This window comes from Eptesicus fuscus, chromosome 2 (assembly GCF_027574615.1).
Source record: "Eptesicus fuscus isolate TK198812 chromosome 2, DD_ASM_mEF_20220401, whole genome shotgun sequence".
NCBI classification, from domain to species: Eukaryota; Metazoa; Chordata; class Mammalia; order Chiroptera; family Vespertilionidae; genus Eptesicus; species Eptesicus fuscus.
This window is the reverse complement of record NC_072474.1, coordinates 37,953,708-37,979,863: the sequence shown is the minus strand read 5'-3', so window position 1 is coordinate 37,979,863 and position 26,156 is coordinate 37,953,708. Positions and strand designations below refer to the sequence as shown.

The window sequence follows — 26,156 nt, the reverse complement described above, 5'->3', positions numbered from 1 at the left end:
GTCAGGACCCTTCCTTTATTCCGCAGGATCTGAACCTCCGGGCCGCTCCGTTCCCGGGATCCTCAGTCCCCTGCGCGCCCCTAGCCCATCCGGACCTGTGACTCCCCTGCCAGGGACCTCCGGCCGGGCGGGGGCGCTGTGTAACCCAAGGTCTGTGCTAGGGAGATGCAGGGAACGCCCGGAAGTGACGCGCGGCCGGTAGAAGTCCCGCCTCTGTCATCCACGGAAGTCCCGCCCCCTTCCTCCGCCTAAGCCCCGTGTGTCGGCCGGCTTCCCTCGTGGCCGACCGCCGACATGGCGCACTACAACTTCAAGAAGATCACGGTGGTGCCGTCCGCCAAGGTAAGCGTACCGGGACCTTCCGTTCTCGCCTTTTTCCTCGGCGGGTCGCCGGAGGGCCCGGGCCTGCAGCGCTCCTCCGCCGGGCCCCGCTACCCAGGCCGCATCCTCGAAATTAGGGGTCCCCGGGTTAGGCCCGGGCCCCCCCCCCCCCCAAAAAAGGGTGGTTTCCTTTCTCAGACCTTACAGCCCTCTACAGAGACGAGGGATTCCTTCCTCAGTGATTGGAGTCTTTTCCCAGAGGGGAGGGTTTTTCTTCAGACGTTTGAGCCCTCTGCAGAGGGGAGAGGTCCTTCCCCAGGAGTTGGGATTTTTCCTCAGACATTAGGGTTCCACCCCCCCCCCCCAAGAGGTGAGGGGGTCCTCCCTCAGACATTTGGGTCCTCCTCCCAGAGGAGGGGTTCTTTCCCGAGAGGAGGGGCGGAGGCGGAAAGCTTTTGGAAGCAGGGAACTTTAGAACTGGGCCCCCGAGGATTCACACAGGTGGCAGGTGGAGGCGGGAGCAGCGACCTGGAATCTGACATCTGTATCCCTCCCTGCTGGTGCCGCAGGCACCTGTCAGCTGGGGAATTCACGCAAAAAATCTTCAATGTCCTTGGTCACCTTAACAAGTCCTAGGAAATTATACACAGTGGATTTTCGTTTTACCCAACATTTTATGTACTTTTAAAGTTGTAGGGTTGTTGTTGTTTTTTTAATACTGTGGTGGTGGTGTTTTTTTCTGATTTATGCTTGAGTTGTCTGACTACTTAAGTTCAAAGGTTTTTAGGTGTTTGGGAATTAAGATAAAAGATTTATTTCAGCAGCCATTTGCTAAGTGTTTTTTTTAAAGGCCAGAAACTATAAAGATGAACAAAGTTGTATATAAAAGATTTAGTTAGAAAAGGTGTCCTTTAAAATAGGTACTATGATTAGATATTAGTCTTTTAAGAAGGTTTCAATAAAGTGGATGAAAAGTAGGTGCCTTTGGTGTAACTCTTATTTTATTTAATTGCAGGACTTTATTGACCTGACATTATCGAAGACGCAACGGAAGACTCCAACAGTCATTCATAAACATTACCAAATTCATCGCATTAGACATTTTTACATGAGAAAAGTCAAATTTACTCAACAGAATTACCATGACAGACTCTCACAGATTATAATGGATTTCCCCAAATTGGATGTAAGTGACTCTAGAGGCCTCGGATGCTTATGTAAATGTTAGCTTTGGGGTAGTGGGTTTTAACCAGTTTGGTCTACTCACCTGACAGATTATGAAGGAAGCAGAAAATAATTGAGTTGTCTAAGTTTACTCAGTGAGTGAGTGGCAAAGTTGGTAACAGAACATGGTTTGTTATTTGTTTTTTGTTTTTAAATTTGTTAATAATTTTACTTTCTGCCAACCAAACCCCATCTAAGAGGGCCCAGAGCTATTTCCAGGCTGTGTAACTTCGAAACTGGCAGGGTCCATCCCAGGGTCTCTGAAAGCTGTGACTGAATCTGGAAGCCCAGAGTTCTAGCAGCTCACCAGCTGGTCTGGTTTCCTCTCCTGCCTGTTTCCAAGGCTCCTTTTCCTGGCCTCAAGTTGGGTCCGTGCCCTGAGGTCTACCACTGTTTGTGATCTTATTGGTTCATCAGCCAGTGATGGTCAGTTCAGCTCTGGCTTTTTTTCACTAGTGGTAAGAAATTGCTCGGGGAACTGTGATTTTTCATTAAGTCACAAAAGTTGAACTCTTTCTTCATTCTTCTGCGTAGTGCAGTTTGCCCGTTTATTTAGTTGTAGAAAGGTAAAGCAACACTGCTTATGAAGTCCTCGTGTAGGATCACATGGTAGCAAGGTTATGTGAGATGGTGTAAATTTGCCACTGTCCTAAAATAGTCTTTATATTTAAAAAGATAATGATATAAAAAATGAAATAACAAGATATTGATGATCCTAGTCAGTTTGGCTCAGTGATTAGAGCATCAGCCTGCAGACTGAAGGGTCACGGGTTTGATTCCTGTCAAGGGCATGTACCTTGGTTGCAGGCTCCATCCCGGGCCCCAGTCAGGGCACATGTAGGAGGCAACCAATCGCTGTGTCTTTCTCACATCAATGTTTCTCTCTGTCTCTACTCCGCCCTTCTACTCTAAAAGATCACCCTATCCTGTGGTGAGGATTAACAAAAAAAGAAGGTAATGATGGTTTGTTTTAAAAAATACAGAAATGTTGAAAATAAAATTTAGAGGTTTCTGCTAGAGGAGTGACACATGTCTTTCAATAGATGCTTTTGAATAAGTAATTATTTCTTGAGAAAGAGAGGCTTCCCCTTCTTCCCTCTCAGGTGTGCATCCTAACCTCTAAGGAACCCCACAAGACTTGCAGCCACGGGAGCAATGGGCAGTGGCCAAAGAAGCCCCTCCTAGGCGCTCTCCTATCCTAAGTCTTTCCTTGTTTTACTGTCCCCAGCTTTAAAAAAGTGCTCTCAAAATTGAAAAACAAACAGACACATAAGGATGAGATTATTGTAAACTAATTTGATATTAGGAAATACCTGCTTTGAACAAACAGAATACTTGGGTCTAATTAGTATCAGATTTCTGTGGTTGTTTGCAAAAAGTTTTATCTTCTATGGCATCATTTTTTATACATTAGAGGTTCAAATTTATGAACATTGTATTTGTGTGTGTGTGTGTTTAAAACTAGAGTTAGTTATCTGAGAACAGTTTCACGGTAGAGGGTTAGCGTAAATTACCATTCATCGAATGATTGCTGGGTCTCAGGTACTGTTCTAGACACTAGGAATACAGCCTTTATAAAAGAAGTCCCCAACTTCGTCTAGTGGGGTGAAAGACAGTAAATGTGGAAAGACAGTACATGGTGTGTCAGATAAATAAGGAGAGTAGGGAGTGCCCCAGCAGGGAGGTTGTAAAGGACCTGAAGGAAGTGAGGTGGTTAGCTGTCTGACTCCCTGGGGAAAGCAGGTGCCAAGGCCCTGAGGTTCAGAGTGTGGTGTCTTCCAGGAACAGGTGGACCCAGGAGATGGAGGAGAGTACCGGGAGGTGGGTCAGAGTTAATGGTGGGGCGAGGCGACTTGTGTAGGACTTGAATTCTGTTAAGGAGGGAAGCCTTTGGAGCTGAGCCTGGGACTGGCCATGTTCTGGCTCATCTCTTAGAGGATGACTGGCCTTTTCAGGTAGGAGGCCACTCAGGTCAGCGCAGTGACTTAGAGGACATGTGGTGAAGGCGTTGAGAAGTGGTTGGCTTCGGGGTGTCCTTCGAAGGAAGAGCTAATGGATTTGCTCATGGAGTAGGTGTGGGCCATAGCACCTTGGACAATGGAGTTGCCCTTCACCAAGACCAGGAGGGACACTGGTTTGAGGAGATGGGAGAACAGTTTGTACATGTTAACTGTGAGATGTGGGTAAGATGTTCAAGCAGAAATGCCGAGCAGTCTGAAGCTCATGAGCGGTCTGGCCTGGAGATGGCCAGATATGACTTGTGAAAATGTAGATGTGTGAGAACCTATGGAAGGTCACCTAGGAAATGAGTGTGAGAAGAGCGCTTTGGGCAATGTGAGTGGTTAGCATTGGGGTGGGAGCTCGAGCCAGCAAGGGGGTTGGAGAAGTAGCCAGTGAAAGAGAAGATCCTGGAGACCAGATGAATAAACGCATCAGGAAGTGTGGGAAAGCGTCTGGTGAGATAAAGGAGAACTGGATATCACTGGTGGTGATGAGCTGTTTTGACGGCCTGGTGGAGACAGTCCTGACTAGTTTGGGTTGTGGGAAGGGGGAGAAAGAAAAGACTCAGTACCTCTCTTCTTGACATTTGCCAAGAAGGGGAGCAAAGGAAAGGAAGGATTGGGAAGGGGAGAGGGGAGCAAGGGAGTTTTAAAACTTAAAATTTGGGGGGAGAAATAATATGTTTACAGGCTGAAGGGAATGGCCAGGTGGAGAGGGAATACTATCTGGAGCTCAGTTCTTGAATTGTAAGGGGCAGGGTCCAGTGCATGGATGGACCAGGCCTTGGTTGGATCCGAGAACAGTTCTACAGGAGTGGGATGAAGGTCTGTGGATGGGCAGAGGTGACAGCCAGACTTACTTCCCTGTAACTTCTGCTCTCTCAGAGAACCGGACAGACGTTAGCCAGGAGGGAGATCTGGGGAGAGAGGCTACGGGTGAGGGAAGAGAGGGAAAGGTATGATGTATTTCCCTAGGAAATTATTCTTCAAGTATTATGTACAATAGGGATGAGGAACTTATATCAAACTGCTTTGCTTTTTTTTTTTGTTACAGGATATCCATCCATTTTATGCTGATTTGATGAACATTCTCTATGATAAAGATCATTACAAATTGGCTCTGGGACAAATAAATATTGCCAAGAATTTAGTGGACAAGTAAGGTATTTTCCTAATATATTACCTTTTAAATTGTCAAAAGTGAAAATAACTTATGTGTGTCTTTTTATTTCTTTAAGTGTTGCTAAAGATTATGTGCGGCTTATGAAATATGGAGACTCCCTCTACCGTTGCAAGCAGCTGAAGCGTGCCGCCCTGGGGCGAATGTGCACTATTATCAAAAGACAGAAACAGAGTTTGGAGTATTTGGAACAAGGTACTTGTCATACATAAGCAAAAATGGTTTTGAGTGCATTCTATTAAGGTACTTGATCCTTGTCAAAAACTTATTTTTGAAATGTTTTACTTTATTTTAGAGATGACAGGGCCAAATTATTTTTCCTAGTCTATCCTATAAGAAATTCTGACAGGCCAGTTATTGAAAAAGTAACTAGCACTTACAATACTTACAAGTTAATAGCACTTTTTTTAAAAAAAAAAATATATTTTATTGATTTTTTACAGAGAGGAAGAGAGAGGGTTAGAGAGTTAGAAACATCGATGAGAGAGAAACATCGATCAGCTGCCTCTTGCACACCCACCACTGGGGATGTGCCTGCAACCAAGGTACATGCCCTTGACCGGAATCAAACCCAGGACCCTTGAGTCCGCAGGCTGACGCTCTATCCACTGAGCCACACTAGTTTCGGCAAGTTAATAGCACTTTTAAGAAAACTTACGTTTCTCATATTAGGTAAGACATATATATTATAAATCATGGGAAATACCAAAAATATGTAGGAAAATAAAGTGTTTCCTAGTTTGTTTTTGTTTGTTTGTATAGCAAAGGTGGAGATTTATTGAAGAACAAGTACAGACTCCCACATGGGGAAGTGGAAAGAATCCTACAGCACAGACTCACACATGGGGAGGGAGAAAGAGTCCCACAGAACGGACTCCCAGGACTCCCACGTGGAGACGGGGAAGAGAGTCCCCTGATTCCTAGTTTTATGTATTATTTACGTTTTCATTTAAAAAAAAAAATGCTTTTCTTTGTAACATGATAGCATCAAACTGCTACTTGACATTTAATTTGAACTTCACACAGTGCGTCAGCACCTTTCCCGTCTGCCAACTATTGACCCGAACACAAGGACCCTGCTTCTATGTGGGTACCCGAATGTCGGCAAGTCCAGCTTCATTAATAAGGTTGGTTTGTCTCTGATAATTACTCAGGTGACTAAGGACCTGAGGCCAACGGGCTGCCATGTTCTGACTGCATGGGTTGGAGGACGGCTAGTTAGTCCTTTAGTTGGTATTGCCCTGGGTTTAAAACATTGTGTCCTTGAAGGGAGGATTAAGTTTGTCTGATCCTAGATTTATACTGCAGTTACAGAAACCACTTTTTTATTCTTGTGTGCTTCCTACAAATTTTTAAGAGGTTTGAGATGTTAAAGTACGTTTTTGTTAACACACAAGAGCCTCTCTCAGGACGTGTTGGCATGTTCTGGGAACAGTGGTGCCAGTGGGCCTGCTGTTCACGGTGGCAGGCTGCACTTGCTGAATGGGACTTCCAGTCTCTGAACGTATTCCTCGGGTACTGTCCCCTTAGTTGCTATGTCAGTTTTCACATAAACTATTGGGTCCATGTAGTGGGGAGTACTGAGTCATTCTTATTTGAGTGAGTTTATTATTTAAGGCTCAAGGGCACTATTTATGTAAGTAACTTGGTGCTTCAGGGTAATTTACCTGACTTTGAGGGACCTGAGCAGAGCAGAAACAGCTATTAAAATGTCATTTCATAGTGACAAGCCGATTCTCTGCAGTGTCCTAGCTATGTCTCCAACACTCGAAGGCCAGTTCTGTGGGGCAAAGACGGGACCACTTAAATAATTAAAATTAAACAATAGCCCTGGCAAGTTTAGCTCGGTTGGAGCGTTGACTTGTACAATAAAAGGTGGTGGGTTTGATTCCCAATCATGGCGCATACCAGGTTGAGGGTTCCCTCCCCAGTTGGGGTGAGTGCTAGAGGCAGCTGTTCGATGTTTCTTTCTCTCCCTCTCCCTCTCTCTGAGATCAATTAAAAATATATCTTTTTATTTAAATAATAAAATTAGTTTCTCAGTTGTGCTTGACCACATTTCAAGAGTTCATGGGTAGTGTGTGGCTAGCAGGCCCCATATGGACATTGCAGATGTGGAATGTTTTCTTCGTTAAAGAAAGTTGTTCTGGACATGGCAAGGGCCGGGGCAGGCAAGGAAGAGCTGGTGGGTGTCCTCCTCCGGCTAGGCCTGCCTCGCCTCCCTTATCCGTGATTCAGGCTCTTCTCTCTACGTGGGCAGTGGTGAGGAAGTGGAGACCGTCACCTGTCGAAGCACAGTAGCTCTTGTCCTCAGCAGTTAACCATGGAGGTCTCACTTGAGCTTTTTTCCTCCTGCCATCACAGTCTTGGTAACATATTTCATAAGCAGCAACAGCTCATGTGCCAATAAACAATTGTTACATTCAGATACATCCATGTGGCTATTTGTTTCCAAGAACACCTTTGCCTTTAAGATTTATAGATTTTGTCCACAAGTTGTGCTGACATAGTGACTAAGCCGATTCTCTGCATAACATTGTGCTTTGGAGTGACGAGTTTGACGGTTAGGTTGTAGATACCCCGGGGATTTTGGACCACCCTTTGGGGTACTTTTACACTGTGTGAGAGGAAATAAAGTGTAGGACACTATGATTGGTTTCAGGTGACAAGAGCAGATGTGGATGTCCAGCCTTATGCATTTACCACCAAATCCCTGTTTGTTGGACACATGGATTATAAGTATCTGCGCTGGCAGGTAAGAGCTCTTATCTTTAAACGGAACAGATGTCCTGGTGGTTTTGTTAATGGAATGATTTTGATCCCTACAGCACAGGGGATCAAAGTGTCTTATTATTTAGTGCACTTTTTAGAGGTGGGCAGAATGAGGAGGTGGGAAGTAGACTCTTAGGGTTGCCTGGAGTGCCCTCATTTCTCTACCGGGAGGCTTCTGCATTATGGTAACAATGGTGCTGCTGAGGAAAGTCTCCTTGTCACTGTTTCTGACCCTGTTATTAGAAATGGCATTTACTAATTTAAAAGCGTGAAGCTGTGTATTTACACAGTTGAATTTGACTTTATTAATGATTAAGTAGTTCCTCCCACATGGGCATGTTAGCCAGTTATTCCAGTTCTGTTTTATGATGTCACTAATAGCAGAGAGGCATTCTCTCAAGGTCATTGCTAGTTCCTAAATGAGCTATTCAGGTCCCTCCATCCCCTATTTTCCCCTTACTGCTTTATTGTATCATGATCAGCTGGGAGACCTACGTTTCATTAACTGGTGTTGTCAGTGACCTGTAGGATGTGCTGGACAGTGTGCTTTGTGAGCAGTGTGCTTTGGAGTGACGAGTTTGACGGTTAGGTTGTAGATACCCCGGGGATTTTGGACCACCCTTTGGAGGATCGGAACACAATTGAAATGCAGGCCATCACGGCCCTGGCCCATCTGCGTGCCGCGGTGCTGTACGTGATGGACTTGTCTGAGCAGTGTGGGCACGGGCTGCAGGCGCAGCTGGAGCTCTTCCAGAACATCAGGCCTCTCTTTGTCAACAAGGTGAGTGGGTATTTGGATATTTTCTAGTTTGCACGATCAATAAAAGAACACAACAGAAAATACAATCTCCAAAGTGATGTTTATCCTGGAATTACCCAATTTAGGTAGGAGAGGTTGTTCACATTTAACTAGATCACTCTAATTTGTACTCTGTAGGTGCACTTACGACCTTAAGACAATAACCTAGTTCCCATTCATCTTGGGTATTCTCAGGTAATGAAAAGTATTTCAGCCTGTAAAGCTCATGCATCCATTAAGTGCTACAAACTTGATCAATAAAAAACCCTCTAGATTTTATTTATGTTCATCGTAAACAGTTAAGAGGTAAGAACATCATCTAAACCAAGCTGTTTTTCAAAAGGTTTGGAAGCAAAGGGTCCAATGTGACCTTAAAAATTAGACTGTATCATCTCTATCATCTTAGGTAGGTAGTTATATCTGGCTCACTGAAGTCTGAGATATTCATTATTTTGATGTCAGTTGTCCACATTCATACAGCTAAATGTAAATTTCATGAAGACTTCAACCTGAACCTTGCATTTTCCGCAGTGCCCTGCAAAGGATTCTTTGAGGTCCATAGCAGGTTCACTATGAGACCTGATACTCTGTCCTCAGTAGCCTGATTCAATAACAGTAAATGCACACCTAACTCGGTTTTTGTTCTTTCCTGCCAATTTAGGGTTGCCAGATTTAGAAAATATAAATATGTGATACCAATCAAATTCGAATTTTAGGTAAATAACACATAACTTTTTCAGTATAATTATGTCCCAAATATTGCATGGGACATATGTATACTTAAAAAAAAATTCAGCCTTGGCCGGTGTGGGTCAGTGGTTAGAGCGTTGACCCATGCACCGAAAGGTCATGGGTTCAATTTCTGGTCATGGGCACTGGTTGCAGGTTTGATCCCCGGCCCCAGTAGGGGTGTGTGTTGGAGGCAACCCATTGATGTGTCTCTCACATCCATGTTTCTCTTTCCCAATCCCTCCCTCTCTCCCACTCTCTAAAAAAATCAATGGAAAAAATATCCTCAGGTGAGGACTAAAAAAAAAATATTTTCATTGTTTACCTGAAATTCAAATTTAACTGGGCGTTCTGTATTTTTATTTGGTGACCCTATCAGTTAGTCTACGAAGTTGCCAGGTATTTCTGGTAGCCCCCAGTTTGTCAGATACGTGTACTTAACAGTGGACACTATTATAGCTTTGTCAAGGATTCCCATCACTAATGTTCTAAATATCCTGGAGGAAGGGACACTCTCATTAGGTGAGTGTGACTGAAGGTGCAGGATGAGCTGAGATGCTGTAACCTCCACTGCAGTTCCAGAGATAAGGAGAGCAGTTCTTCATGGATAGGAACCCAGGGGTTTCACATCTTCCCTGTACTTTTTAGCCTGAGAGGAAGCAGCTACATAGATGATATTCTTGAAATATCCCCTGGTTAGCTTAGGCTAAGAAGATACTTTAGCATTTCCCAGAATGCCTCTATTCCCACAGATAAATAGTGCTTTGAGATGCCAAATAGTGTTGTGAAAGTCACCAGACTGGAAAGCAGACCTGGGGGTACTGTTTTGTTTTCATGAGATCCACATTTATGTTTATAGCACATGTATGGATAAAAATTCAACCGATAATAGTTAAGAAACCTATGCATCCAGTAAAAGTTTTTTTTTAACCTGTTAGCTACATTTATGTGTGAATAAAGGAAATGATCACTGAAAATAAAGTAGTTGAGCATTTGTACAAAATATTTTATGAGGCATTCATTATGTTTCGAATATTAAACCATTGTGTACTATATCAGTTTTAATTTAAATGATTTAGTCATTCTTGTGGAATAAAGGTTTATTAAAAATGTTATAGAAATCCTATAGATAAATAGTTGTAAAGCTGCTATTGCCATTGTACCAGTATTAAAAATGTATTCTATCTCGCATCATTTATAATTTTTATGACAGATTGTATATTGTACCCATTTGAGAATCCCATAAATGTTATGGCTTCAATAAACTGTTGCTGAGCATATGCTCCCAATGTTTATTTTGAGACTAAATGACAACCAGAGAATATAAACTACCAAGATGCATCTGGTTATGTTTTTAAATAAAGAGCAAAAAACCCCAAATAAACAAGGTGAGTGTGATGACCAGTACCACATTGATGACCTGCAGTATAAAGGTGATAATCACCTTGTTATTTCTCTTCCCGCTCTAGCCTCTTATAGTTGTAGCAAACAAATGTGATGTAAAGAGAATAGCTGAGCTTCCAGAAGATGACCAGGTAAGTCACCCTTATGCTTTTACTATTTCTTACCAATTCTCAATCTCATCTTAGATTGCCAGAGTTTAGAAAGAATTACAGCAATGCTGGTCTGGTTTTTGGTTTTACAGTTGAGATAGTATCCTTGGTAGTTCAGTCAACATGACATTATATAAACCTCTTAGTAGCAACTAAACCTGAAATTTCCTGATGGCTGCTCTATTAGAGGCTGTGGAAGCATCCATGTGTGCAATCAGTTGGTACATTTAACCTCTGAAGATGTGCTTACATAGGAAGGGACTGTTCTACACCAGGGCCTTAAAGGAAATCTAGCTCAGGCCTCAGCAGCAGGTGCACAGGAGCAGCACTTCACAGAGTACGTTTCTAGGTAGCAGGGGTTTCATAGTGTTACCTATGTGTCTGCTGCATGGAGTCTGTGATGAAGTGAGTTTGGAAACTGAGTGAATGAAGGAAAATGAGCATCTGGCACTATAGGACCGGAATCTGTAGTGTCTGCTGAAGTTTTCCAAGAGACAGAATGTGAGCCTTGGTTTGTCAGACTGAACCCTGCAGCCCTCTTTAGTAGCATCTTTCAGGACAGGCGCTGTGAGAAGCTTTGCACTAGTATAATGGTTCTCAGGTTGTGACCGTGACCATTAGCCAACGTTACTTTCCCGTGGTAATATGTTCTGAATGCAAGGCCTCTGAAATCAGAAACGGGGGCACCCAGCAGACTTGGGCTTGAACAGCCCCCTGGTGATGGGTGCACACTCGAGGTTTGGGAGCTACTGCAGTAGAATGATGACTGCAGCGGGTCACATGTCCTGGAGCATGCTCTATTGAGTGGGTCTCAAGGAAGGGGCATGCTGCTCTCTTCCCAGTGTCCCTTGTGTCATAAGGACATTTAATGCTTGGTGAGAATTAGAGTTTCAGTCATGCTGGTTTCCTTGGGGAACTGTGGTGTATTCTTTAAATTGCTAATTATACTAGTACTATTATAAACACGCCACCAGATAATTCACTTATTTTTTTAAAGGACCCATGTACCTGTTGAATAATCTCAGTTTTTCTGTCTAAAAGCACTGAAGGGTGGAGAAGTAGGGAAAGTTGGGGACACCGGGAAGGTTGGGAGTAAACCTTATAGCAGATGCTCAGGCTCTGATGTTACACACGCTTGAGTTCAGCCTCACCACCTAGCAGCCCTGACGTGTGAGGCCACCTCTCTGAAGTAACAGTGACACCATTGGTTTTACACCAGTGATATGGTTGGGAAGATTTAGTGAAATGGAGAAGTAGGTGACACGGGCACTATTGCGATGCTAACTGTCTGGATAACACTATCTCATCAGTGCTCTGACTCATCAACAACAATGTAGGTTACTGTGTGATGGACGCTATGTCCACATACTTAGGCAGATGCAGAGTGTCTTACTCAGGTCACACGCTAGTCAGTAGTGAGTCTGGCTCTCTGACCCTGGTATTCCTCAGAACACTGCTCTTTCCAGTAGGGAAGCAGGTCTTATTCACACGAAGCTAAGGATCGATGGATTGGTTGACTGTTTCTGAATGAAATTGTGTATGGGGGAAGGGCACACAAATGAGGTATTTTCGCTTAGCATCTTGGTGGTTTATAAGGAGCTAGATGCGTAAACATTTTTGTGTTGTTTTCTAAGAAATTCTCTTAGGCTGTGGAGGTTAAATATTTTTTTACTAAAAATAGCTTTGAGCCCCAGCTGGGTGGCTCAGTTGGTTGGAGTGTTGTCCCGTACACCAAAAAAGGTTGCTGGTTAGATTGCCAGTCAGGGCATATATCTAGGTGCGTATGGGAGACAACCAGTCCATGTTTATCTCTATCTTATCTCTGCCTTCCTCTATCTCTAGAATAATAAATATATCCTTTTGTGAGGATTTTTTTAAAACTTGGAAAACATTCTAAAAAAAAACCCCTTGATCTTGCCAAGTTTCTTTTTGGAAGGTAAGATCTCACAGAATATTCTAGAAAGCCTCTGGTTTGCTTGCTGTAGTCTGGTTTGGTCCTCCTAGTAATTTGTATTTTCTTAATTACAAAATAATGTAGGGAAAAATAAATAACTTTTCAGGGAATGTCCTTCAAAAGAGTTAGAACAAACCATAGGTGTTGTGCTAAGCAGCATTTATTACACCCAGCTGAGGAACAGTAAGATTTGGTCATGGGGACTTGGAAATAACATGTCTCTTGTTTTTCCTTTATATTCCCAGAAAATATTTATAGATTTGCAGGCTGAAGGATTTCCTGTGATAGAGACCAGCACCCTGACGGAGGAAGGGGTTATCAAAGTGAAAACAGAGGTCAGTGCTTCCTTGTAGGCAGGGGTCGAGCACTTTGCTGTCTTTCTCTTGTTTGAGAAAAGTCAGTCATGGGGAAAGAGTTTTCTTTCCAGGTGAGTGCTTGTGGTGGCTTAGGCAGAAGGCATGAATGCAGGCGTCATCACTGAAGCCCTGGTCCCACCCACCCCAACAAAAGTGGGGCTTTGGGAGATGCTTTCACACCCCGCTCCAGTAGTTTTAACTTTGTCCACTGCCTGCTGTTTCTCTCAGCCTGCCAATATTTCCATGGGAGCTGTTCTGAAAAGTACTTCCATGGAACCTGTTCAGAAGTAGAAGGAAAAAATAGTAAAAGTGGGAACAGCTTAAGGAAGCACTTCTGGTTAGATTTCACATGATTCTGACATTCTTATTTTGTTATTTTTACCTGAAATAAAAAGGGCAATTCTGATACTGTTGATTTTATTTGGGCTCAGATGCTTTAGTTAGAGTCCTGAGGGGGGGGATGTGGATCAAGTTAGGGAGCTGTCTGGTTAGCACGGAGTCGCTGTTAGTGGAAGAAGGTCCCAGAAAGGGCTGCGGGGTTACTCGGGGCCAGCTGTGTGGTGGTGCTGCCGCCTCCGGGTTCTGCCTCAGATTGGGACTGGTCTAGAAAGGGAAAAAGAGGAGCCTCCATCCTGGAGAGTAGGGTCTACCCCAGGGGAGGTACTGGACCTTAATGTGGTCCTGGGGACATAGCCACCAGATGTCACTACTGAGCAGAAGTGCTTAGCCAGTTCCAAACGTTGGAACATACATAGTCTCTGGAGGCTGCTGCAGGATGCTTTGTGACTTTCGTGTCTTGTTTTCACACTTTCTTAGGCTTGTGACAGGCTCTTGGCTCATCGAGTTGAAACCAAAATGAAAGGAAATAAAGTCAATGAGGTGCTGAACAGATTGCATTTGGCTATGCCAAACAAAAGAGATGATAAGGTAAGGTTGCTCTTCCAGAGACACCTTGAGATGGAATTACGGTGTTACTGACACTGGACATGCCACGTGCTTCGTCCAGGGGACACAGATGCAGTTGCACATACGTGCATAAATGGATGTCGTGAGCGGACCTGAGTTCTCACTCAGGCTAAATCCTGCCACATATATTGAAAAAGACAAAAAATGAGTGTGAGGTGACAAATTAAAACCTGCTTCTCATTCCACCAGGCCTATTAATGTTAACTCTGTCTTGTTTATCTTTCCAGAAATTTTTTTTGGTATAAAAGCATATTTAAAAAAAAAATTTTTTTTAACGCAAATTTTGTGTTCTTTAAGTTTTTCATTAATTGCTAGTAGACAGTGCTCAAGTGCACATCTTTATATATAGTGTTGTTGTTTTTTTAATTTGCAAATTTACCTGTAGAGATTTTAAGGTATGGCATTGAAAATATCGTCCTCCAAAATACCTTATGTGTATATATAGTGCTGATGGTTCCTTGCACCTTTGTTGTTGACATCTGTTAGTCTAGTGGATTACAGCTGGTTAAAGATATGGCTGCTAACTGGCTGGACAGTGATGTGACTGTGTCATGTATGTAAGTATCAAATTATGATGGTGTACACCTGAAATACATATAATCTTGTATATTGATTTTACTACAATTTTTTAAGGGATGGTTCCATTGTGATGTATTTCTTTAATGATTAGTGCAGGTGAGCATTTTTGATGGGCTTCTTGGCCTTTTCAGTTCTTCAGGTCATTTATATTTTACTCATTGATTTGTAATTTTTATATTAAGGTAATTAGACTGCTATATATATTTTTTTAATTTTTTAAATTACAGTTAACATTCAGTATTATGTTGTATTAGTTTCGGGTGTACAGCTTAGTGGTTAGACAGTTATATACTTTAAAAGGGTTTTGTACTATAAAACGTTTTTTTTTTTTAATTTTGTCATTGGAGGATTTTTAAAAATATATATTTTTATTGTTTTCAGAGAGAGGAAGGGAGAGGGAGAGAAAGAAACATCATGGATAAAAAGAATTGATCGACTGCCTCCTGCATGCCCCCTACTGGGGATTGAGCCCATAACCCCGGGCATGTGCCCTGACCAGGAATCAAGCCCTGACCTGGTTCATGGTTTGATACTCAATGACTGAGCCACACATGTAGGCTGGATGATTTCCTTTTTAATCTAAGAGAAAGTATACATATTTATGCTATTAGCATATATTAATATTTTCTCTGTGGTTGCTTGGTTTGCATATCAGTGCTCACCACCCATTCCAAAAATAGTTCTTATTCTATACTTTGATGGTTTAATTTATTTTTAATTTTACCTGTTTTGAATAAAAGTCTTCACTTAGTTTTGAATTTATTTTGTTAGGAAGCAGGTGGAGGTTGTTATCCAGCTCTGCTTTACAGTAGCTAGTCATTTATCTCATGTTTATATCTAAATTCCTTTTATTCATGATGTGCTTTATTTCCGTGTTGCTTCCTTTGTTCATAATTGTTCTTGGTAACCTTAATGTTTATTTTTTCTAAATAAACTTTAGAATCAGCTCTTAGTCCTCCTGGCTAACATTTCCAAACTGGCCTTGCACCCTCCCCTCTCCCCATGAATCATCTGTTGGTTTTTAATTGGCTGGGTGTGGTTTTATATATTTTTTGCAGATGGAGAATTTACTCATAGTTTTTCATTTGTGTGTTTCTTTCCCGTTCAGCAAGGTGTTTTACATAAATATTTCCCATAATATCTTCTTAGGAGAGACCCCCTTTCATCCCAGAAGGAGTGGTGGCACGCAGGAAGAGAATGGAGATTGTGGAGTCTCAAAGGAAGAGGGTAGGTCACTGTTAACCTTACTGGGTGTACTTGTGAGGATGAGCAGAAAGGCTTTGCAATGAGCTATGGAGACTTAGAGCATGAACAGGCCAATAGCACCATTACACTCTGAGAACATGGCTGTGAAACCCTACACAGGTTCCCACCCTCTTGTATGTGGCACAACAGCTGTCCTACCGGATGTAGGAGCTGAGTGCCAGGTATGTAAAGGATTAATCCTTAGGTTGGAGAAGAGGTTATTTCACAGGAACAAGGAGGAGGGGCTCAGCTATTCTGGACCTGAAGGGTCAAATAGAACTGATCATAATTGTGTGTTTTTTAAAATTGCAGGAACGAGATATTGAACTGGAACTGGGAGATGATTATATTTTGGATCTTCAAAGTAAGGGCCTGCATGTCCTAGTTATTTTAAAACGCCAGTTTTGTGTAAAGTGTTTCAGAAAAGTGTGAAAGGGCTTTAATGAGCACAAATCTTCCAACATTTTGTTGATTTCTTAAACATGAAAGGTTTTGTGCTGGCAGGGCTCTGAGATTTCTTCCTTTCTGATAGTTTTCTGTCATTTAAGGATGAGAGATTAGTTTTGTAACTTTCATAGGTTAATGTGAGCCAGGTTGATATTGTCAGTTATCTGTTATTCATGCCTTTTTCCTTTGAGTATATCGTACTTGTTTTATTTTTGTTTTCCTTTATGGTCACTTCATCCTGAGGTACTGATAGACCTTGGGAAATGTTTGGGGGTGAATCTTTAATAAGCAGGTGGCTTTGCTTACATAGTGTTGAATACAAACACTGTTGTCTTTAGAGAGGGGAATGACTTGCGTAAGTTATAACTTATTTTGGGCACGTGGTAGTTGGAGATATTAAAAATTACTGTAAATGTAATTTTTTTTAACTCTAGAGTACTGGGACATAATGAATTCATCTGAAAAGTATGATAAGATACCTGAGATCTGGGAAGGCCATAATGTAGCTGATTACATTGATCCTGACATCATGCAGGTTTGTATCTCTTGTTAAATCACATTTTTATTCCTTTTTAATACAACCACAAAAAAATACAAACACAACTTTTAGCTGGTCTCATGGTGTAATGGTCTCTGACTCAAGCACAACTTTGGGCTCACCTGCACCTGTTGCCATCATTCCTTCTACACCCACGAGCCTCCCTGTCCCCAGTCACCCACAGCTTGCTCCTACCGAGTGCCCTGGAGACTCCAGCGCTCTGCCCATTTGCAGGGCCATTCATCCTCTTCCCGCTGAGGCCTTTTCCCTTCTCAGCTCCTGCTCTGCTTCCCTTGGCCCAGCATAGCAGGTAGCCTGCCTTTGTGAAGAAGGTAGAGCTGCCGTGGGTGTGAGTGCCCAGGTGCTTCTCGTTGGCAGGTACTTTTGGTTGTAGCACCCCAGGTTCTCAGTCCTGGTTCCTTGTCTTCTCCAGAGTTTTGCTCCATCACCAGTATATGCCTCCTGTTCATTCCCCTCCTTGTTTGCTTTTTCTTAGCACATGAGTGCCTGCAAATTTCTGTCATCTTTAAAAAGCCAAAGTCCTGCCCTAACCGGTTTGGCTCAGTGGATAGAGCGTCGGCCTGCGGACTGAAGGGTCCCAGGTTCGATTCCGGTCCAGGGCATGTATCTTGGTTGCGGGCACATCCCCAGTAGGGAGTGTACAGGAGGCAGCTGATCGATGTTTCTCTCTCATCGATGTTTCTAACTCTCTATCCCTCTCCCTTCCTCTCTGTAAAAAAATCAATAAAATATATTTAAAAAAAAAAAAGCCAAAGTCCTGTGTCCTCCTTTAGTTGCTATCCTGTTTTTTGTCAGTCAGGCTTTTTGAAAAATTAAGCTTTATAAATATTTGCTGTCTACATTTCCCCACTTTCTTCTCCTCAGTTCCTAAATGGTGCCCTTAATTTATACTTTCAGTCTTCAGGTACCAAGGGAATGAACCCTAACATAAGTCCCTTTCATATTTTCTGTTTTTTCCACTTCTGAATAGTACTGTTCTCTGTTGTCTGATGTTCATCCTTGCTGCCTTGGCTTTAACTAGTCTGTTTTCCCAGCTCTTCCCCTTCATATTCTGTTGTCCGTACTTACACACACAAGAAGTCATGTCGCTCTCCTCTAAACTTCCATTGTGCCTCTTGCTTTCATTTCTCATTGCACAGCACCCATTGTCCTCAGTGTGGATTCTGGGTGGCCTGTGTTTAGTCTGGCCATGCTGTTCTAGTCTCTGCCCCCACACTGTCACATAAATAGTGATGTAGGCACATCTGACTGCTGGATTCCTGTGAGTTTACTTATTTGGCTATGATACATGTACATGCATTTAAAAATCTTAACAGTACAGCCTGTGAGGTTGTGCTTGGGGATGACATTAGGATGGATAAATGGACACTATAGTACAAGATCAGTGCAGACGAATGATTTAAGTTCTTCAGGAATGGAGGTTCTTCCATGTGTCTGCTGGGAGAGGGGATTGAGGGAGGTGCTGTCTGTCTGCACATTTTTAACCTTGCTGTGTACACTCATTGTTTTTAAAGGAGAAAAAGATCTGGCACCGAGCAATTAATATGTTGTCAGCTCAGCATTTGTGCAGTCTTCATTTTCTTCCCGTAATCTTTGCTAGTAGGTCAGCTCTGACTGACATGTGTATGAGGCCCGCATGAGACAACCCTGGCGTCCATTGCACACTGAAAGGCTTAGGGGAAACCTAATTCCCATAGAAAGGTTTCTATACTTAATTGAGTTTTTCTATGTTGATTTTGTTTATGACTCTTTTCAAAGAAATTGGAAGAATTAGAAAAAGAAGAAGAGCTAAGAACAGCTGCCGGAGAATATGACAGTGATTCAGAAAGTGAAGATGAAGAAATGGTGGAAATCCGACAGTTGGCAAAAGAAATCAGAGAAAAAAGGAAGTTGAAAATTCTGCAGTCCAAAGAGAAGGACACACAGGGACCCAGAATGCCACGAACTGCTAAGAAGGCAAGTTTTGTGTCTCCTCAAGGAGGTGTGACCCATTTCTTTCCATACTGGATTCTCGTATAGTCATTGCTAGATAAAACATTCTCACCTGTGTATAGTAATAACATGCTTTTTTTGTTGTTGGTATGTATGAACTTTCAAGGTTAGTTGAGTCTTGATCTTTTATTTCTGATTATTATGCCTTTCTTGGTGATTTTCAAAGTTCATAAGATCATAATTTAGTCAGGACTCTTGCAGTTTACAGAAACCTAACATAAATCTGAGGGCTATTTATTGGCTCCTGTGACCTGTTAGTTCAAGCTCGAGTGGGTCAGTGAGGTTGGGGTTCTTTCCAGCTCTCAGCTCCATCTCTGTAGCCATCTTTCTCTACTCAGTTCTCGTCAGGGTGACAGGTGAGGTTAGATCCTGTGGGTTGTCTCCAAACCACAGGGCATGATAGAAAAGGTGGGGGCAACCGAAACCGGTTTGGCTCAGTGGATAGAGCATCAGCCTGCGGACTGAAAGGTCCCAGGTTCGATTCCGGTCAAGGGCATGTACCTTGGTTGCGGGCACATTCCCAGTGGGGGGGGGGGGGGGTGCAAGAGGCAGCTGATCGATGTTTCTCTCTCATCGATGTTTCTAACTCTCTATCCCTCTCTCTTCCTCTCTGTAAAAAATCAATAAAATATATTTTTTTTAAAAAAAGAAAAAGAAAAGGTGGGGGCAGCTCCCCAAAGAAAGAGAAGATGTGCAGGGCAGTTAAAGTTTAGTGGGACAGGAAGGAAAATGACAACTGTGCACTAACCTTACGGATATTCCTGTGCTCGGCACTGTTTTCATGTTATAGCAAGTGAGTGCTTCTTGGCAGACGCAGACATCACTGTATCCACCAGTTGTGCTGCAGGGACACTGGCTGGAGGTGTGTGTCACATGACCTGCCTTCATGACCTCATATGCACACAGGAATCCCCTGCAGAATTGTGCAGAATCCAGGGATAAAGTGTACACTGTTCTATACATGGCAAGTGCCCAGGAAATGTTAGTTTTCATGGGATTTAATGAGCTGACCACAAACATCAGCATGAGCCTAAGTAAAAGATATAATTTATAAGAGGTGTATCACAGATCAGTTATAAAAGGCACATTTTCTCCTCAATTTCTTTTTAACATTTCATCAAACTGATTTTGCTTAAAAGAAATCTTTTTTCCCCTCTTTTCAGGTTCAGCGGAAAGTCTTGGAGAATGAGATGCGCAGTCTTGGTGTTGACATGGATGATAATGACAACGTGAGTGTGCAGAGATGGTCTCAGATACTTCATAGTTGGTTACAGCTTTGTGCTATAAAACCAGTGACTCAGAAACCTGTAGGGTCACAGAGTTCACTATTAGATCTCTTTACTGTGGACATGTTTGATCCTTGTCCTGAACACTGTCTCAGATCTCTGCTGTTCTTGATTTGGAGGGGTCTTGTCTACATAGGGAGCTAGGCTGAGCCTTTCACAGAGAGACCCTGGAGTCTCAAAGGATGAGAACAATTAACTTATTTGTGTCTTCTGTTAAGCTTGTATCTCTTACTTGTTTTGACAATAAAATTCCTTACTACTTTCAAAAAAAAAGAAATTAGAACCTGCAAATTTTCTGTTGAGGAGTTTCACTAGCCTGACATTTTGGTTGGAAGTGGTTGGTTGAGGACAGACACAGCGTTAGTCACACTATTGTCTATTCCCTTTTGGGGAACAGGTTGGGCATTTGGCTCATCCTGTTGGTACAGGATGGTGTTGCCAGAGTCAGTTCTTGCTTTTCCCATTTGAGAAGAATTTAGGAAGAAGACTTGCCCATGCCATCCTCTGCAATTAGAACTCATCCTTGTGGGTGGATGGACGGTTTCCCTGGGTGTCATTTTGGTGTCCAGTTTAGTTAATGTCAGGTGTGCGTAGCTACCCTAGAGGCTTTTTACTTACCTTTTTTTCTTTTATTGATGTTTTATTATATTTGTGTATTCATTTATAAAACTTGGAAAGTTCCTAAAACTAGAAAGAAAACAATTGTGGTTACAGTGCACAAAAATGAACTAGGCTACCATGTGGTGCATGCCTTTTTATCCAGTGTTTATGCAGAGAACTTTAATCTTTCTGTTTCTTTCTTTGAAATCTGTTTATACCCACATGCTACATGCTGCATCTACTTTTCATTGTGCAACAGGCACTTTCTTTTAGGGTAATAAATAGTCTCTTCATTTTAAGCCTTTTTGATTGCTTGCAGTTTAAAAATTCATTTGCTGTTGCCTCAAAGAATGAAAGCTGATGTGTAAAAAATGCACAATAAAAACAAGATTTGTATCAGCGAAAAATATAAATTGGAAATGTTAGAACAAAATAATGTTGTCCATCCTACACAGTTTACACAGTTTTTTTTTACCGGAACTTTTAACTTTGTTGACTAAAGTCTTTATCTGGTGCTTTGATTAGCTTCAGTTATAAAATAACCATGAGGTGCTATTGAGTCTCTCAACGGGAGGAGAACTTAGGCTGCAAATCATCCAGAGCTGTGTTCTGAAATCTTAACGACTAGAGGGCATTTCAGGTACCTGTTGAAATTCCAATGTTTTTTTGTTTAGTGAGTTATCCTGGGGTATATGCATCTTTGTATAAAAGAACTTTCCCATATTCTGGATTATTTTCTCACAACACTTTCCCAGGGGTGGAGAAATGAAATTAAAGGGTAGTGTTTGTTGAAGTTCCTTTCCAAAAGGGTTTGACTGATTTGGATTTTCATCAGCAATGAGTGAGAACACCCTGCTCACGTGGAGTTATAGTTTAATGTGCATATGTAGCTCCTGACTTTTGGGGGCTTATTAAGTGTTGGACTTACTGCTTATCTACTTTGGAGGGATCTGAATTATCCTTAGATCCAGACAAGTGGGGAGGGTGAGCAGGGTGTTCACCCACTGCCAGCGGAAGCAGGGCTGACAACTGGGGGGGCTAAAGACAACCCGTCGGTGGCCATCTGCATGGCTTTGCTGAACCCTAAGGCTGAGCTTTCTGATGTTTGTCACAGTGTTGACAGGCTTAATCCAAAATGGAGGAATAAAGAAGATAAAACTCTGTCTAAGATTCAGATTGTGATGCTGAGCTAGGTTAAAGGAAAACATAGATGAATGGGCAACTCTAATTTTTTTTTAATAGAGTAAAATTAGCTTTGTAACCATGAAAAAGAATATTTGACAAATAATGTGAAATTAACTTCGTGTATTTTAAAGATCTCTTTTTAGTTTATTTGATAATGGCTTTGATAAAAGCTCCTGATTGCCCTCTCCCCTTTTTGGAATGATTTCATGTTTGTCACTAAGCCTGATAGCCAGGCTAGGATCCTGATGTGTGGTCTTTGTGCTTTTCAGGCCCATTATGCAGTCCAAGCCAGAAGGTCTCGGAGTGTCACTAGGAAAAGGAAGCGGGAAGACTCTGTCCCGCCCACATCTCTTGCCCGGAGTCGCAGTTGTTCTCGAACTCCACGTGATGTGTCTGGTCTTCGGGACGTCAAGGTTAGTCTCTGTCATGTGCAATTAATAACACGATGGCCTCTGCTTTTGGCTACCTGAACGTTCAAGGCAAAACCTCCCCATCCCTCAGCTGTCCTTTGGAGCAGGGAATGCAGGTGGGGGTTAGCTGTTTGCTGTACCCCAAGAGCCATGCATGGGCCTGTTCAATTGGGTGTCCCTGGAGCTTTGCCCACAGAACACCATTCTCTCGTGGTGAACAGAAGCATGATGTCATATGGCACCAGGTGGTCTGAGCTTAGGCCCCAGCCGTTTTAAGGGTGTTCTAGGAAATGGCCCCTGCTGAGCCCCTGGAGGCCTGGGGCCTCACCCACAGTGAGTCATGCTGGGACCCAACCGAGCTTTTTGTTCAGTCCTTTGGGAAAGACACTTTGGATGTACATTGTCTCTTGCTGAAACTTGATTTTATTAAATAAACCCCAAAATTCTTAGTTTCGGCATTTTGAAAACTCAGGTAAAGGAGAAAGTCTGTATAAATGGGCAAGCAGTCGACTTCATGGAAACCTGAGGTTTCCATCTCCATCTAGAAATCTGATTTTAATATCAGTCTTGCCACTTGTTAGTCAAGTGTGAGTAGTATAATTTCATGGGTCCTAATCTGAGTTTTCTTGTTTGTCCAAGAGGGAGTTATAATAGAGACACTCTAATCTTCCACACTAAATATATTTGCTCCTTGTAGGTACAAAACTTGTCTGGCTATAATTTTCCTCCTGCCTTCACATGCAGGTGTTGGTTGAGTTCCTGCAGGTACTGCAGTGGGTTCAAAATAGCAGTGAGTGGGGCTTACCTGGGTTTTCCAGTACTGAGCACATCTACATTGTAAAGACAGGCTATTAAGCATTCATGAAAATGCATATGGATATTTGGTCTTCAGTGAGCACCTAATGTGTTTTATGTTTTCTCCTCTTTAGATGGTGAAGAAAGCCAAGACTATGATGAAGAATTCTCAGAAGAAGATGAATCGCTTGGGGAAGAAAGGGGAGGCAGACAGGCATGTGTTTGATATGAAGCCCAAGCACTTACTCTCTGGGAAGAGGAAAGCTGGTAAAAAGGACAGGAGATAGTGTCCTTCTCAGCTGAAGCAGTTTGGCAGGACTGTTGTTTGTTTCTCGTTTGACATGGTATGGTTTCAGAAAATTGCAGTCATGATCTATAAACTATAAATAACAATGAAATAACTAAAGCACCTTTTTTCCTCAAAATTATGGTTAACCCTTGCCGAAACCGGTTTGGCTCAGTGGATAGAGCGTCAGTCTGCGGACTGAAAGGTCCCCGGTTCGATTCTGGTCAAGGGCATGTACATTGGTTGCGGGCACATCCCCGGTAGGGGGTGTGTAGGAGGCAGCTGGTCGATGTTTCTCTCTCATCGATGTTTCTAGCTCTCTATCCCTCTCCCTTCCCTCTGTAAAAAATCAATAAAATATATATTTTTAAAAATTATGGTTAACCCTTAACAATACAGGTGTGAGAAATTTTTATCACTGCCTAATATTGCAAATACTTTGAGTAGACTGGTTTCTGCTTTTTTTTTTTTTTTTTTAATATATATTTTTATTGACTTCAGAGAGGAAGGGAGAGGGAGAGAGAAACATCAATGATAAGAGAATCATTGATCAGCTGCCTCCTGCACGCCCCCTACTGGGGATCGAGCCCACAACCCAGGCATGTGCCCTTGACCGGAATCGAACCTGGGACCCTTCAGTCCGCAGGCTGACGCGCTAGCCACTGAGCCAAACCAGCTAGGGCTGGTTTCTGCTTTTAATGGACTTTTGATTGCATCAGATTTGCAGAACTGGGAAGATTTATTGGTGTGACTGTTGTTTTTGATGGAGAAAAAAAGTCTTCTCTTCAGCAAGACGGAACTTTGGTTTGGTTCCCTGCATATAAATAGGCCTTCCTTGCTAAGAAAACCTCTCCACTTGTGGCCATGGGCAGAAGGCTGCCAGTCCTGCTTTGCAGATACAGGTTGTGGGTTTGTCGTATGCCAGCACTAAATTATTTTCTAGTCTTTTTGTACAATGTGCCATTGTAATCTGTCTTCATTATTTTATCCAAAATAAACTTCTTTTAGTTTTGATTATTTTGTTGGTTTGTATTTTCTTTTACTTTCGTGTGTGTGTGTGTGTGTGTGTGTGTGTGTGTGTGTGTGTAGGGTTTAGTTACAAGTTATTGTCAATTTTGCCAAAAGAAAAGTGAGGGTAAAGACCTTTTTTTTTTTTTTAAGCAAAATACTTTTTTTGTGGCGTAAAGAGCAATTAAATGTAGGCATGTCCTGTTTCAGTAGTTCATGGCTGAAAATCACACTTTAATTATAACAAACACTCCAATACTACCACAAAAGCACCTCCTGGGGAGGGATCTGTTTTCATTTTTTTTGGGTCAGTATAGAGTGTCTGTCTGTGGATTGAAGGGTCCTGAGTTCGATTCTGGTCAAAGGCACATGCCAGGGTTGCAGGCTTGATCCCTAGTACGGGGTGTGCAGGAGGCGGCCAGTCAATGATTCTCATTACTAACACGTTAAGCGCCCAGCCTGTTTTGTCTTCTGGACAGAAAGTATAATGTCAGTCACAAGTTTTAATGTTTCTATCTCTCCCTCTCCCTTCCTCTCTGAAATCAATAAAAATGTATTTTAAAAAGAGAAAGAGAGAGAGCCTCATCCTCCAGTGATAGGGAAGATGTCAAGTAGGAAGCACCAGGAATTCCTTTGTTCTAGATTTAAGTGGCACCAGCAGAACTTGTCTGATGTAACTAGCTTGGAACTCTAGAGTCTCTAATGCCTAACCTCTTTTAGGGAAAGTCTTGGCCAGTAAGTAGGTCAGTTAATTTTGGTCAGTTTTAGCCTTTACGGGTTAGCATTTCATACCACCCACTCCCAGCCCTGTTTTTGTGTATGGGAGTGGGTTGCCCAGGACTTTGTCCTCCACACATTGGGATTCTGTGTTTTGATTGCTGATGGCTGCTTCTGATAGAGGTTGACGCTCATTCTTGCAGTTCCCATAAGCTGAATTGGATTCGGGAAATTTAAAGGCTCAGTGCGTTTTTTTCCCCTTTGCATTCCCCCCACCACCACCTTTTTCAGGGGACCAGAGATTTAAGAATTAAGATTTTAAAGACCAACTTCATGTTCAGGGGCATTTAGAAAGCACCCATGCCCAGGGAAAGACATACTTAGAACTGAGAAGACCTTAAGGGTGTTTTTTTTATCCTCACCCGAGGACATGTTTATTGATTTTATTTTTTGTTTGTTTGTTTGTTTTGTGTTTATTGATTTTAGAGAGGGGGAGAAAAACATTGATATGAGGGAGAAAAATCCATAGGTTGCCTCCCACACGCTCCCGGACAGATCAACCCTGCCAGTCAGGCATGTGCTCTGACCAGGAATCAAACCCACAGAGTGTATGGGATGATGCTCCAGTCAACTGAGCCACCCAGCTAGGGCACGATCTAAATTTTTTACCTCATGCTGTCACAGATACCCTACAACAAAAAACAAAAAAAAATTCAGCCACCCAGGTAAAGGGAGATAATCTGATTTATAGAATTAGCACATTATATGAGTCAAATACCCAGGTTTGTTTGGTTTTTATTTTGTTTATTGATTTTAGAGGAAGGGAGAGAGATGAGAGAGACATCAATTTGTTCCACTTACTTATGCATTCATTGGCTGCTTATATGTGCCCTGACTGGGGATCCAACCCACAACCTTGGTGTGTTGGGACAACGCTCTAACCAACTGAGCAACCCAGTAAGGCCCCAGTTTTCAACAACCAAAAAAAACTAAGAAGGCATACAAATAAAGAGGAAAATATGGCCAAAACGGAAACGATCCCTTAGACAAAGAATTTAAAAGCTATCTTCTTATTTAAACTTACTGGGGTGACAATAGTTAATAAAATTATGTAGGTTTCAAGTATACAATTCTAAAATACATCATCTGTATATTTCATTTTACCATCCAAAGTCAAACATTCCATTATCATG

General features: G+C 42.3%; 1 protein-coding gene across 2 annotated transcripts; it reads left to right on the top strand.

Annotated features, from left to right (window-relative positions):
* The first annotated feature begins 250 nt into the window (after positions 1-250).
* On the top strand, positions 251-24,249 carry GTPBP4 (GTP binding protein 4). 2 transcript variants are annotated; one of them, XM_008150296.3, is made up of 17 exons: positions 251-342; positions 1,337-1,507; positions 4,600-4,703; positions 4,784-4,920; positions 5,752-5,852; positions 7,388-7,480; positions 8,087-8,278; positions 10,495-10,560; positions 12,778-12,867; positions 13,705-13,815; positions 15,583-15,660; positions 15,991-16,042; positions 16,560-16,660; positions 18,443-18,640; positions 19,840-19,905; positions 22,017-22,160; positions 23,087-24,249. In XM_008150296.3, exons 1-17 carry the CDS (start codon positions 295-297, stop codon positions 23,237-23,239), a joined length of 1,905 nt encoding a protein of 634 aa, XP_008148518.2. In that variant the 5' UTR covers positions 251-294; the 3' UTR covers positions 23,240-24,249. The 2 variants fall into 2 exon arrangements, with proteins under 2 accessions (XP_008148518.2, XP_054582523.1); XM_054726548.1 differs by lacking the exon at positions 251-342 and adding an exon at positions 2,461-2,499 and having other exon boundaries at positions 1,491-1,507.
* The last annotated feature ends 1,907 nt before the right edge of the window (positions 24,250-26,156 follow it).

Bases quoted from the DNA above. Each gene is read 5' to 3' on its own strand.
- GTPBP4 (XM_008150296.3), top strand. From the start codon at position 295: ATGGCGCACTACAACTTCAAGAAGATCACGGTGGTGCCGTCCGCCAAG. The intron at 7,481-8,086 runs GTAAGAGCTCTT...TTTGACGGTTAG, and splicing joins ATAAGTATCTGCGCTGGCAG to GTTGTAGATACCCCGGGGAT. The intron at 16,661-18,442 runs GTTTGTATCTCT...CTCTTTTCAAAG, and splicing joins TTGATCCTGACATCATGCAG to AAATTGGAAGAATTAGAAAA.